The 13,409-nt window shown below is 56.1% G+C and overlaps 2 protein-coding genes across 3 annotated transcripts in view; one reads left to right on the top strand and one right to left on the bottom strand.

Annotated features, from left to right (window-relative positions):
- Positions 1 to 42: 42 nt before the first annotated feature.
- Positions 43 to 13,409, top strand: part of SNRPB (small nuclear ribonucleoprotein polypeptides B and B1) — a 128,395-nt gene continuing 115,028 nt past the window's right edge. Inside the window, exons 1-7 of one of the 2 annotated variants that reach the window (XM_083447668.1) lie at positions 43 to 190; positions 884 to 1,035; positions 1,691 to 1,802; positions 2,382 to 2,534; positions 2,700 to 2,838; positions 3,020 to 3,145; positions 3,385 to 3,565. In XM_083447668.1, the coding sequence (XP_083303794.1) occupies positions 188 to 190; positions 884 to 1,035; positions 1,691 to 1,802; positions 2,382 to 2,534; positions 2,700 to 2,838; positions 3,020 to 3,145; positions 3,385 to 3,422 (723 nt within the window). In that variant the 5' untranslated portion in view covers positions 43 to 187 and the 3' untranslated portion in view covers positions 3,423 to 3,565. Of the gene's footprint in view, positions 191 to 883; positions 1,036 to 1,690; positions 1,803 to 2,381; positions 2,535 to 2,699; positions 2,839 to 3,019; positions 3,146 to 3,384; positions 3,566 to 13,409 lie in introns of those variants that run through there. The other variant, XR_014512869.1, reaches the window with a different exon arrangement.
- Positions 4,690 to 13,335, bottom strand: DDX27 (DEAD-box helicase 27). The gene is made up of 21 exons (XM_083446655.1): positions 13,185 to 13,335; positions 12,853 to 12,975; positions 12,495 to 12,554; positions 11,182 to 11,350; positions 10,930 to 10,979; positions 10,721 to 10,807; positions 9,866 to 9,971; positions 9,612 to 9,785; positions 9,348 to 9,498; positions 8,277 to 8,376; positions 7,914 to 8,055; positions 7,230 to 7,383; positions 7,054 to 7,135; positions 6,726 to 6,903; positions 6,527 to 6,633; positions 6,057 to 6,159; positions 5,831 to 5,928; positions 5,592 to 5,721; positions 5,403 to 5,493; positions 5,141 to 5,218; positions 4,690 to 5,028 (listed from the first exon to the last, which is right to left on the bottom strand). Exons 1-21 carry the CDS (start codon positions 13,278 to 13,280, stop codon positions 5,010 to 5,012), a joined length of 2,298 nt encoding a protein of 765 aa, XP_083302781.1. The 5' UTR covers positions 13,281 to 13,335; the 3' UTR covers positions 4,690 to 5,009.

Below are 13,409 nucleotides of genomic sequence, written 5' to 3'. Positions count from 1 at the left end.
CAACGAGCCCCGCCTCCGAGGGGCGGGGCCGGGCGCCGGAAGTGTGGCGGGGAGCGTCCGGTCGGCGGGCGCTTCCGGTTCCGCTTAGGCAGCGCGAGGCGCGTCTTTGGTTCGTGAGGCGGCGGGAAGGAAGGCAGGCAGGCCGAGGGGAGCCGCGCAGGGAAGGAGGACCGACGCCGCCGCCACCATGGTGAGGGGTGGGGGTGGGGCGGGATTGGGGCCCCCTCCTTCTCTTTCCCCTTATGGGGGACACAAGAGCCCATATGGAGTCCTTAGGTGGGTTCCCTATTGGTCGGAGAGAACAACAGAGGCCAAGCAGAGAATATGGAGAAGCCAAGCAGCTCGTAAGCCTGATCTTGATTGATCTGTTGCAACAGGGTGCTCCCCTCACACGCAGAAAGGGAGGAGGAACCCAGAACAATGGCGCGCAAGGCCTTATAAAGACTTTTGAAATTGTCACCCTGTAGATCAAGACCACACCCCCGGAAACATCACACCTACATCACAGAAAAGGCGGTCTAAACAGAGATTTGAATGTTGATTTTCTCCTGTCTGGCAGATTAGCTGTTAATGGTCACTTGATTGGATTGCCTGGGGAGCCTGGCCAGTCTTTTGTAATGATAAATACTTAGTTCCTGGGCCAAGTCACAGGCTCACACCCTATTCATATCTTAAATGTGCCCTTAAAACAGGATTTGTGAAGGAAAAGACAATGGGGAGGTTTTTCCACTTTGACCATGCAGAGGAAACATTTGCTCAGTTTAGGAATCAAAATGGCTTCAGGTCGGTCTTCCTGTGCTGATCTATGTACGTGCGGTTATGAACATTACCATATATCTAAGACCTCAAAACACCTATCACCCGACTCTCCCCTCCCCCGCAGACGGTGGGCAAGAGCAGCAAGATGCTGCAGCACATCGACTACCGCATGCGCTGCATCCTGCAGGACGGCCGCGTCTTCATCGGCACCTTCAAGGCCTTTGACAAGCACATGAACCTCATCCTCTGCGACTGCGACGAGTTCAGGAAGATCAAGTGAGCGGCCAGAGGGGGGGCAGGGGAGGGGCTAGGGGGGCCCCTCAGCAACACCCCCCAAGCAGAGGCCGGCCCAGGAGGGGCACCTGCAACCAGGGCTATAGCTCGGGGTTGGAGAGGTGGGCCCCCGCCAGGGGCGCAGGCTGGGGGCACGCTGCTAAACCGGCTAAAAATGTGTCCGTAAATATGTCTATAAATAGAAATATTGATTATTGCCTCATAAAAGGTTTTAAATAGAGGATGAATTGAATGGGGGGGTGGAGGAGAGGCAGAAAGAAGAGCTCATTTGTCAGTGGTTAGGGGGCACAATCTGGACAGTTCTGTTAGGGGTGCAAGATCACGCCACCACAGGAGCCCTGAAGGCGGCCGGGGTCTCCCCCTCCTGGTCCTCCTTGGGGAAGGGCAGGGCCATTGGAAGGCTCTCCGAAGGCAGCAAGGACAGGCCTTCCTTTCAGCCCATAGGACCCCAGGGACAGTAGTGCTTCTGCCTGGGGGCCCCATTGGGTCTCTCTCCCCCCCTTTGACCCCCCTCCAATGTGGCATAAGTCACCCACCTCTCTGAGGGGCCAACAGGTCACCCCCTGTAAAGGTAGGTGTAGGGGGCAGAGATGCTTGTGACACAGCTTTGGGTTGCTTCTTCCTTCCTTCCTTCTAGGCCCAAGAACTCCAAGCAGCCCGAGCGGGAAGAGAAGCGAGTGCTGGGCCTGGTGTTGCTGCGAGGAGAGAATCTGGTCTCCATGACAGTCGAGGGGCCACCCCCAAAAGATGTAAGCAGAGCCAGATTAGGGGAGATGTTTGCTCGTGATCTTGTCCTTTCCCAGAATAGCTTGGTAGAGGGGTCCTGACAGCACCCCTTTAAAATTGCAAGGCATCGACTAAGTCTGGCTTTTGGGGTTTGCTCTAAAATATTTACAGTCTGCTTCTGGAACTAAAGGGCATGCCAGTATATATTTATTTTGAAACGTCTGCTTCTTCTACATATCAGGAATAGCACAGAATCAAAATTCAACATGGAAAGTAGAAGGGAGGGGTAAGAAATCAATCAGAGAGGATGGGGATTAATGGTGGCAGAGAGGAGAAGGGCAGCCAAATATTCCTTGTTGTGGTACTTGGAAGAAAGAAACTGGAGTTTCGGGGGAGTGCTGGGAGAAAAGTCAGATTTTGGGGTTGGGAAGACAATGGTGAAGCAGATAAATGTATGTGTCAGTCCATCCCCAGATTAAAAAAAATTATTATTATGCAAGTGGTGGCCTGACTCACTGCTGAGCATGGTAGGTTTTTTGTTAAGAACTTCACCACCACCACTGGAAAACTGTCCTGCTGCAGTGACTGTTTGGCTCTTTCAGACTGGCATCGCTCGCGTGCCCCTGGCTGGAGCCGCTGGAGGACCTGGTGTTGGCAGAGCTGCTGGAAGGGGCGTCCCCGCAGGAGCTCCCATGCCCCAGGCACCCGCAGGCTTGGCTGGCCCCGTGCGTGGTGTTGGTGGCCCATCCCAGCAGGTAAGCAGGAGGCACGTCCTCCCAATAAATGGCTTGAGGGAAGGAGGAGTCTGGGGCAGCTCAAGGACATTGGCATTGGATGTTTGCTGGGGAGGGAACAGCAGTGGATCCCTCCAGCTTGGGATCTCACTTGCAGATCTCTAAAAGCCTCTTCTCCCCTCCCAGGTGATGACTCCTCAGAGCCGAGGGACAGTTGCTGCTGCAGCAGCTGCCGCAACAGCCAGTATTGCAGGAGCCCCCACTCAGTATGCGCCAGGCCGCGGAGGCCCCCCTCCACCTATGGGCAGAGGGACCCCACCTCCAGGTAAGCAGCAGCCCAGTTGCCTCCCCCACCCAGACTGGCAGAACCTGGGATGAAATGACAGTAACTGAGCACCATGAAGAGTTGGTGTCAAAGCAGGATTACTCTGAGGTTCACCTTGGGACTTTGGGGAGGGGTGGTCTGCGGAGTCCAGGGGACTGAAGTGGCTTCCTTTTCACTGCAGGGATGATGGGGCCTCCCCCTGGCATGAGGCCCCCCATGGGCCCCCCGATGGGCATGCCGCCTGGCCGAGGCTCCCCGATGGGCATGCCACCTCCTGGAATGAGGCCTCCTCCCCCTGGCATGAGAGGTGAGTTGGCTTTGAGCCTGAGTCAAGGGCTGGCTGCGAGGTAAAGCCAACTCCAGAGTCCTTTTCTGCTGCCTGTTGGCCTCCTCTGAATGGAAATCTCACTGGAGGAAGACAGAGGCCCTTGATAAGCTTGGAACTAAGGGGAAGGGAAGGGGAAGGTTGTCCTTGGGGCGCAAGAGCACTGCTGCCTCCTGGGGCAGCACCTGCAAAGCTGATTGCCTCTGTTCTGTCCTTTCTAGGTCCTCCTCCTCCTGGCATGCGCCCACCCAGGCCCTGAGAGGTGACGCTGTGAAGGGAGCAAAATTTGAGCCTTTGGACTTCTGTCTCGTTCACCCTGAGGGAATGGGGGGGGGGTTGTGTGTATGTTTTATATTTTGGGGGTTGTCATGTTGCCCTTTCTAATAAACACTGGGAAATTTCCTGCTGTGGTGGTGCAAATTCATTCTGAGATTGAGCAAAGCAAACAAGTCTAGGCTTCCTGGAGGGCTCTTCACCTGGGCTCAGGAACTTAAGAAGAGCCTGCTGGATGAGGCCAGTGGCTCATCTGGCCCAGCATCCTCTTTTCACAGTGGCTGACCAGATGCCCCAGTGGGAAATCTGCAAGCAGGACCTGAGCCCTCTCCCCTCCTGTAGTTTCCAGCAAGTGCAGCCGTGTCCCTGTGGTTGCTGCCAAGGCATCAAACTGCTCAGGCATTCCTGAAGAGGAGGAGGTTGAACTTTTGGTAATCTGCAGCTAGGAGGCAGAAAGGAAAAGCCCCAGTTGAGAACTTGCTTGCTGTTTGCATAGAAAAATCCCCAAATGGCATGGGTTGTGGGCAGTGTTACAGTCGCCAAAATGGAATGTCTACGTGCCATTTTGGGGCAAGACTAAAGTCTTATTTTTCCAATGATGGACCGACTGATTAACATATTGTGGAGAAAAAAGGTAAAAGAATTTCTCCCTCTCAAATACGTATCCTGCCTCTAATGTTTTCTTGTTTTGTCCCATTTTGGACAATTCTTTTGAGACCAGTTATAAATGCAAATACCGTATTTTTCGCCCTATAGGACGCACTTTTTCCCCTCCAAAAATGAAGGGGAAATGTGTGTGCGTCCTATGGGGCGAATGCAGGCTTTCGCTGAAGCCTGGAGAGCGAGAGGGGTCGGTGCGCACCGACCCCTCTCGCTCTCCAGGCTTCAGGAGAGCCCCAGCGCCAGCCCCACAAGGTCGGGGGACAGTGGGGAGGCGCAGCGCGTCTTCCCCTTGTCCCCGGACCGGATCTGAAGGCGGTTCTCCCCGCTCCCGGCCCCAAAAAACATGGTGCATCCTATGGGCCGGTGCGTCCTATGGGGCGAAAAATACGGTAATTGTGCTGTAAATAAATCATGATTTATTGCAAGATTTCTGCCATCTTATTACACTGTTCTGTCCTGACACTGGGAATTTTTGACTTCATATTTCACCGCACACTTGAGTGATACATTTTCCCAATTCCACACAGAATTTGAGGTTCTCTACCATCATCCACACCTTTTTTTTTTAGAAAGTGTCAATGAGACCTGTAGTCTGTCGAAAAAGTCATTTTTAATGATAAACATGTAGAATAATCTAGTTTTTCAGAACATGAACAGTTTCTTCCTCGATGAGAAATGTTAGAAAGCAAATGGGGCTACAAGACGCAGGCAAGCCAGACACTGGTGAATTCCGATTTCCAGGCCGCAACAGTGGGAAGCGTCTGGCGTGTCCTTCCCAGGCCCAAGCTGCCTCCAGCTGCCCGGATGTGGCTGGTGCTGCTGCCTCCAGGAAGACCCACTTGGATTCCAAGTCTCAAAAGGGCCTCCACCATCCAGAAAACCGCAAAGGCAGCCCAGGAGAGCTCCTGCCTCACTTCTTCCTCTTGTACCTGCACAAGGATAGGAAGCAGAAAGCGCGTCAGTCCTCTGGTGGGAGAGGCAGAAGAGAGCCGGAGGAAGAGACATGGGTGGAAAAGGCAGGGAGCGCAGGAGGAGCCTCACCTGGAGCTGGCTGCTCTGAAATTCCCTCCCTTCCTCCTTGAGCCAAGACCCAGACGCTTGCGGTCTTCGAAGGAGGGCCTGCAGGAAAGAGACATCAGGCCTCTGCTGACAGAGGGGGCGGGGCTGGCACAAGCCTGTCCCCCAAAGAGGTGGGCGTGGTTCCTTTACTGAAGGGGGTTGGACTAGATTATTCCAGCTGGGGAACCTCTGGCCCATTTTAGCAGTTGGGATGATGGGGAGGGGAGCCACGCACAATACTCACCCCGCCCGATACTGCTTCAGGGCTCTCCGGCTGGTGTTGGTGAGCTCCTCATCAAACACGGATGTCTTCTTCTTGTGCTGCTGCCTGGGCCCTTGAGGAACGTGGCAGAGAGGGAGATCCTAGGTTGAAGCCAAGGCGACCTGCAGCCTAGCAGCCCCCCCCCCCCCGAGAAGTGGAGCTGCTGCTTACCTCCCTTGGCTGCTGCGGACGGAGCCTCCTCGGGGATGGCCCTGGCACGCTTGGGCCGGCGATTCCTCTTGGCCAGACGCTCGGCGTACATCTGGGACTTCAGGATTTCAAACTGGGACCGCTCTTCCGGCTGCAGGGACAGCACAATGGGGGCTAGCAGTGCCTCCTCCCCCAACTCACTCACTAGCCCCTCAAAACAACCGTCTCCCCCCCCCCCCATACACACACTCTCAGCTCACCGTCAGCTGAGCCGCCTTCTTCTGAGACTCCTTCATGAACTTCTTCCGCTTCTTGGTGCCTCGCAGCGCCAAGTCAAACTCCTGCAGGGCCTTGGCAACTGCAGGGCGAGAGGAGAGACCCCAGAGGCAGAAGGTGAGAAGCCAGGCAAGGAGAGAACCCACTTTCACAGCCAAGCCCCCCCCCCCCCGCCGCTGCCCCCTCCCGCTCTCCCGGCCAGGCCCTTACGCTTCTCCTTCTTCCTCTCCTCCCGGCTCTGGAACCAGCTGCGGGCAGCACCCTCCGCCCCTTCCTGAGCACTCGTCTCCAGTTTCCGCTTGGCAGTGTTGATCTAGGTGGAGAACAAAGTCAAGGGGCTGCTGTTGGGAGAGCCCCTCTTTGGCCACAGCCTCAATGCCCAGGAACCTTGGTAGGGAGCCAAACAAGGGCTGCCCTGTTCCCTCATCCACCTGACGGGGCTGTGTCCCACGGGGGAAGTTACCACAAAAGGAGCCAACTAAAGGGGAATCCCGGAGGGGCAAAGAAGGAAGGCATTCAAACCAAATTGCTCTGCAGGAACTTGCTTGCTTCCTTTTGCAAAGATAAGCACTTCCATGAGCCCAGGCACCCCTAAGGCCTCCTTCCGTCCCCCCACAGGGCCTCCTTCCCCCACCTTGCTGCCTCTGCACCCTGCTCCTCCTCCTCCTCCTCCTCCTCACCTGGGCCTCCGAGTGCTGCAGCTCCCTCTCCTCGCGCTCCAGGCGCAGCACAGCATAGACGTCCGACTCCAGCTTCTCAATCTTCTCCCGGAAGCGCAGAATCACATCTGGGGGCAAAGGGCAGCCGCTCACCCCTGGCCTAAGGGTGCCCGTCCCCATGCCCTGCTCCCCAACCCCTCCCTGCTGCCACCATGCTCACCCTGGGGAAGGACCCTGGCCTTGACGGGCGCCTTGGCGGCTTTCACGATCTCCTTCAGCATCTTGCGCTCCTCCTCGCCCACCAGGGAGACGGAGCGGCCGGCCCGCCCTGCGCGTGCTGTGCGCCCCACGCGGTGCACGTAATGCTTGGTGGTGTTGGGCATCGTGAAGTTGATCACCTGTGGCGAGACAGGAGAGCCTCAGGAGAGCACCTGCGGGACCGGGGCAGGGGCCCACCTGGTCCGGCATCCCGCTCTCCCAGTGAGAAGCTGAGCAGGACCCAAGCTGGCTGAGCAAGGGTGGGCAACAGAGAGGGGAGAGCCACTGACCGTTTTGACACCTTCAATGTCCAGTCCTCGCGCCGCAACGTCCGTGGCCACCAGCACATCAATCTGCTCGTCCTTGAAGCGCCTGCAGACAACGGCAGCATCCGCAGAGAGGGAGCGTCAGGGGCAGCCGGACTCTCTTGCGCCACCCCCCCCCCCGCACTTCAGACCTTGCCTACCGGAGCCCTTCCAGGCGCTGCGCCTGCGAGAGGTCGCCATGCAGCTCCCCGACACGGAGGCCCATCAGGCCCAGAAGGATGTGCAGGCGGTGCGCTTGCTTCTTGGTCTGCGTGAAGAGCATCACGTGGTCCAGGAACGTCCGAGTCAGCAGGGCTGAGGAGGAGAGGGATGGGAGGACACAAAACTCACAGATGGCCTGTGGAACTCACTCCCACAGGAGGAGGTGACGGCCACCAACCTAGGATGCTTTAAAATAGCATGGGGGAGGAGAGGGCTTTCGGTGGCTCTTAGCCAGGATGGCCACGCTTGGCCTCCACAGTCGTATCAGCAGTGCTTCTGAATTCCAGCAGCTGGGAACCACAGGAGGGGAGAGGACTCTTGTGCTCAAATCAGGCTTTGGGGGGGCTTCCTCCCTGGGGCATCTGTTTGGGTGCTGGGCTAGATGGGCCTTTGGCCTAATCCTGCAGGCTCTGCTGATGTTCTTAAAAGCCTGGTGGGTCAGGCCAACAGCCCATCTAGTCCAGCTTCCTCTTCTCATGGCGGCCAAAAAGAGGCAAACAGGATCTGAGCACAAGAGTGACTCTCCCAGCAACTCACATCCGGCAGAGCAACCATTATGGCTAAGTGCTATGGGGTCAGAAGCTACCCCTGAGGGCTGCTGGACCCCCACTCCAGGCTCCCACCTGCCACAATCGCCTCCCGGTCTCCCTCGCGGCTGGGCCGGATGCGGACAAACTCCTGGCGCAGAAACGGGGCCACGTCTGTGTTGCTGTTCACAAAGACCCGGACAGGGTTCTTCAAGGAAACGGAGGCCAAGTCTTTCACCTGCCAGAGAGGGGGAAGCTTCGTCAGCCCTGCCAGGAAGGTCCCCCTAATACTCCAAGAGAAGCAAGACATCCCGGTCTAAGGGAGATCACAGGGGGGTCGCTGTTCTGCAGCGCAGCACCAAGATTCAAATACAAGATTCCTGCAGCCACTTCCTATCCGCCCAGCACATCGTCACAACTGCACCCTCCCCACTCTCCTCTCTGGGTCTCCCTTGGTACCTCGTCTGTCATGGTGGCAGAAAACAGCATGGTCTGGCGATGTCGGGAACACAGTCGGATGATCTCCTTCATCTGCTCCTCAAAGTACTCATCCAGCATCCTGTGGGGAGAGGCAGGTGAGCAAGGGGGGGGGGGTGAGGCCTCCTCCTCCAGGCACAAAAGCTGACAACCCAGCCAGCCTGTGCCAAAAGGCAGGTCTGGGCTAGGACCGAGATCCCAGGGGATGGGGCAGCGCCCTGAAAGGAATGGCTGCAAGGGAGCAGAAAACAAGAGGTGTGCAAAATAACACACAGGGTGGAGAAAGAAGAGAGGGAGATGTTTTTCTTTCCCTTCCTCATGGTACTGAAAGGGGACATGACGGCCATCTTCAAGTATCTTAAGGCCTGTCACATGGCAGAGAGAACAGCCTTGCTTTCTCCCGCTCTGGAGGGGAAGACTTGAACCCATGGCTTCAAGTGACAAGAAAGGAGATTCTGATTGTAGACATACGGAAAAACTCTCTGACTGTAAGGGCTGTTCGACCGTGGAAGACTCTCCTTCCTGGGAGGTTTTTAAGCAGAGGTTGGCTGGCCAGCTGTCAGGGGTGCTTGAGCTGAGATCCATGCATGGCAGCGGCTGGACTTGATGACCCTTGTAAGTACCTTCCAACTCTACTCTTCTATGACTCTATGGTACTAGAACCCCAAGGAGGCTCAGGGCAGATAAAGGAAGGACTTCACACAGTGCATAAACCAGGTGTGCTGATGGCCACAAACTTGAAGGGCTTCAAAAGAGGACTAGACAAATGGACAGAGAAGGTGGCTGCCCATGGCTACTAGCCATGACAGCTCTGTTCTTCCTCCAGTGTCCAGGGCAGCCTACCTCTGAATATGGGGTTTTGGGGTTCACAGATGGGGAGAGCATTGCTCTCGTGCTCAGGTCCTGCTTCTGGGGTTCCCTAGGCAGGCCTCTGTGAGAGCAGGATGCTGGCCTGGGTGGGCTTCCTTTGGCCTGATCCTGCAGCCAGGCCTCTTTGTGTTCTGTGGGCCTCTCCCCCCCCCCCACCTGCCTGTGCCCAGAGATTTCCCTCACCGGTCAGCCTCGTCCAGGATGAGGACCTCAACGCTGTCCAGGTGGAAGGAGGGGCAGTTGTGCAGGTGGTCAATGAGGCGTCCGGGGGTCGCGATGAGGATGTCGGGGCCCGAGCGCAGCGCCGCCTCCTGAGTCTTCAAGTCCAGGCCCCCTGCAAGGACACAAACCGGGCGGGGGCATGAGCTCCCCTGGTGGGCAGGATGGGTGCAAACAAAGTCACACCCCCCAAGGAGCCCTCTCCATCTCCGGGTCCTGCTCACTCACCCACGGCCAGGCAGGCGGTGACACTGGTGAACTGCGCCAGCTGCTTCGTGACAGAGTGCACCTGAATGCCCAGCTCCCGGGTGGGCACCAGAACCAGCACCCGCGTCACTGGGGCTTGGCGGGGCTTGTAGATCAGGCGCTCCAGCACAGGCAGAATGAAGGCTGCGGTCTTCCCTGAAGACAAAGACATAGGTCAGCCTGCTGGCCCACCCCAAGCCTTTGCCCACCCCCCACTCCCTTGACCCGGGGCTTACCTGTCCCTGTAGCCGCACATGCGCAGATGTCCTTCCCCAGGAGCCCCACAGGGATGCAGGCCTTCTGGATGGGGGTCGGCTGCTTGAAGCCCAGGGCGGTTATTGCCTGCCAATCACAGCCGTTGGGAAGAAGCCAGTGTGAGCAGGTCTCTGCCCTACAACTATGCAAACGCTGAACTTGGAACGCACATCAACATGCTGCTCTCTGGCCTCTCAGAGGGACTGGGTCTCCAAACTGGGCAGTAATCCCAGCATACGATGAATGGGAAAGTGGCCATTTCTAGCTCAGCCTTGTTGGCTACTGCCCATACCCAGCCGAGGGGCGTCTTCAGTGCAGGAAGCTAACCACGTCACCCAAGGGGCTTGGCATGCTGGTTGGCCTAGCAGATTGCAAGAGAGAGAGACTGATCTACTCTCAGACTACAACTGATTTGAACTCAAGGGTAACATTTTATCATCTCGATAAAGAAAAACACACAGTGGACGTGTTTGAAAACAGAAGCAATTACTTCTGGGTTTTTGGCATTCAGATTCCGAAACGTTCAGCTTCCAAGATGCTCAAAAACCGAGGTTCCAGTGTATGATGAACATCCTAACGTTATCTTTGCTGCTAAACAGTAGTTTTTTGTTTTGCTGTCCTTCCAATAAGAGATACCAAACAAGCCTGCATTTTCACAGATCTGTTTCTTTTGTTATTTTGTTTGAATTCGGCAAGGCATGTTTGCCTAATTTACTCCTGAGGCCACAAAAGCTGTCAAATGTGATGACTCAGTGTGGGCTGAGATTTGCCCCTCCAAAAGAGACTAGGCAACCACCTTCGCCATCTCCCTCTGAAAGAAAGCGGGATCTGGCTACCTTCAGCAAGGGCCGGGAGAGGTTCATATCTTGGAACGACAGGCTGTCATCGTACTGTGAAGCATCTTCAAAGAACTGCTCAGGTTCCTAGAAAGGAGGATCAGAAAGAGAAAGCCTGGAACACAGACAGACTCACAACATGAGGGAAGGACCCCTGTTTCTGCAGGGACTCCTTCTCACCCAGCACCACCCAGCACCCAAAGGCTCACCTCCTCTCCACCTCGCTTCCTTTTCCGTCGCTGCTTCACCTTGAGTGTATCTGTAAAAAACCACACGACCCCCCCCCCACAAAAGATGATCAGAACACATTACAAATCAGAGAGTAGCACCTCCTACTAAAACCTCGATTCATGCAGCTAGCTGCAAAAAGTATGTCAGCTGCCCCACTGTAAGGCACAGAAGATGCACACTTGCTCTCTTCCGCCCCGGTGCCTGCACAGCACATCCATCGCCATGGTTACCAGCTTTTGTGAAGATGCTCTCATCTGCCGAAGAGTAATCAGACTCCAACTCCTCCTCCTCCTCCTTTGCATCTTCCTCCTCACTTCCTCCGGCATCCGCCTTGTCTACATTCTCCTGTGTAGCCTCCCCAGCATCTTCTTTTGCTGGCCCTTGTTTAGCTTGCTTTTCCTGGAAAAGACCCCCCCAAATGGGACATTGTTTTTTACTGCCCAGCCTCCTTCTCTGTGGCCAAAGAGTTTATTGTCTTGACCAAAGACCGTAACAATTTCATTACAATTTGCCAAACTGTAACAAACTGCGTACAACAACTACGTACTCCAAAGCATCAAGCGTATAAAGTAAGGGAGTCAGAGTTTGTATCATCTGCTAGCTCATACCTAGCTTAACTTCCATTAGACCTCTGAATCTCCAGCGCAACTTTTGGCAATATTGTTTCTTTTTCTCATCTTTCTTGCAGCCAGAACATAAAGCACCACTTTATGTGACACAAATCCGTTAGCATCAAATACGTTAGGGAATTGTTTCTGCCATTGTAAGCCTGCTTCTAAACTTCCTTCTCTAAGGTTCCACGATTAAATAATGGTCCACTGAACCAGAAAAACTGCTTGAAGATTCTCCAAGGGTCCCTACAAAGATGCAATCACACTGCAGGCACCTCATGCAAAAGGCAAAGCCCACACAGCTCTTTCATGGGTTACACATGCTGCCCCATCCAGAAGCTGATCTAGCATTAAGCAGAGGATTGGGCTAGAAGACCTTCCAGGCCCCTTCCAAATGTATGGTGTTATGACTTTGGGGTCCTGAAAATGGGAAGTTCTCTTGTGCTAAGATAAGTCATTCTGCAGTCACAGAGGTTCTCCTGCACATGAAACAGACCAGTTGGACACTTTGTTTTGGAGGACACTACTTTTGGAAGGCAGCACAACATCCACACACAGGTGCAACAAGTGGTGGGGACTGAGGGGTATTCAGCACCCCCAAATTTTTCAAGGAGGGGATGGGGCTGCCCCAAATTCCTGTGGCCCTGCTCCACCTCCTCCTCCCTGCCGATGTCATGTGGGCAAGAGTGTGGAGCTGGCAGCCCTGCCTCGCACCCTCCTCCTCCCTGCCTGAGGTCACGTGGGGAGGAGGAGGCCAAGCATGGAGCCCAGCTCTGCGCTCCCCATTCCGCACCCAGCGCTCGAGTACTGGCACATGACGTGTAACATGATGCATCACATGATGTGCCCCTGCAATGTCGAGGGCAAATTGCTGCCCTTATCCACGCAGATACAGGAACCCAGAAGATTCCAAACAGGTGGGAATTTCTAACCTGGGCTTTCCTTTTCTTTCTTACAGTTGCAATCTTCTCGTCCAGGCTGGTAGCGGATCTCTGCATAAGAGAAAACAAACAAGGTGAGTGCAGGAGTGGAACCCCAAAGATCAGAAGCTCCAGCATGATGACCTCATGGGATCCCTGAGGCACGGAGCAACCTTCCCATCTGGAGTTTGCAGGTCTCAGATAGAGGAGCAGGGGGACAGAGAGAAGGTCCGGGAACCTTTTTTGCTCCAGAGCAAAGAAGAAGAATTGGCAGTGGCTTCGGAGAAGCTGCCCTGCTGGATCAGGCCAGAAGGTGTGATCAGGCCAGAAGGTGTGCGCCATCACTCCCTCCCCCCCCCCCCGCTCTCACCTTCCCCTTGAGCTGCCTCAGCACCTCCGCCCAGGGGCCTCCGCTGGGCCCCGCCGACGCCTCGGCGAACGCAAAGCCGGCCGCGAAGTCTCCGCTGCGACCGCCTCGGCCTACAGACACCTCCTAGGGGGAGACGAGACAAGAGATAAGAGCGGAGAAAAGATGGAGCGAGGGAGAGAGAGAAAGAAAGGGGGGAGAAAAGAACGAGGGAGAAAGGGGGAGAGGGAGAAAAGAAGGAGGGAGAGAAAGGCCCCGCCGGAGAGGAGGGGGACGAGGGGGGCAGGCGCTGCCCGGCTCTCCCTCCCCGCCGCCCCTCTTCCCCGCCCGCCTACCTCGGTCTCGGAGCCGCTCTCCTCCTCCTCCTCCTCCTCGGCCTCCTCGCCGCCGGGCCCGCCCAGCCTCGCCCGCCATCCTTCCCCGAGCTCCATCGTGGTGGCTGAGGGACCGGAAGTGCGGGGCGCCGGGGGCGCCCACGCAGAGCTCCGCCCGTCCGGCTCCCTTTCCCTTCCGCCGGGAACAGCGACCGGGCCGCAGGGGTTCCTCCGCGGGGCGGGGCC

The sequence above is a fragment of the Podarcis tiliguerta genome (genome assembly GCF_965153285.1).
Source record: "Podarcis tiliguerta genome assembly, chromosome: 6".
In the NCBI taxonomy this organism is placed as follows: Eukaryota; Metazoa; Chordata; class Lepidosauria; order Squamata; family Lacertidae; genus Podarcis; species Podarcis tiliguerta.
The sequence above is the reverse complement of the archived record's forward strand: the minus strand, read 5'-3'. Positions and strand labels throughout refer to the sequence as shown.

Excerpts from the sequence above, each read along its gene's own strand:
- DDX27 (XM_083446655.1), bottom strand. The coding sequence starts at position 13,280 with ATGGAGCTCGGGGAAGGATGGCGGGCGAGGCTGGGCGGGCCCGGCGGC. Across the intron at positions 10,808-10,929 it reads GGAAGCGAGGTGGAGAGGAG|GAACCTGAGCAGTTCTTTGA; the intron begins GTGAGCCTTTGG and ends CCTCCTTTCTAG. Across the intron at positions 6,634-6,725 it reads GGCCAGGGTCCTTCCCCAGG|ATGTGATTCTGCGCTTCCGG; the intron begins GTGAGCATGGTG and ends CTTTGCCCCCAG.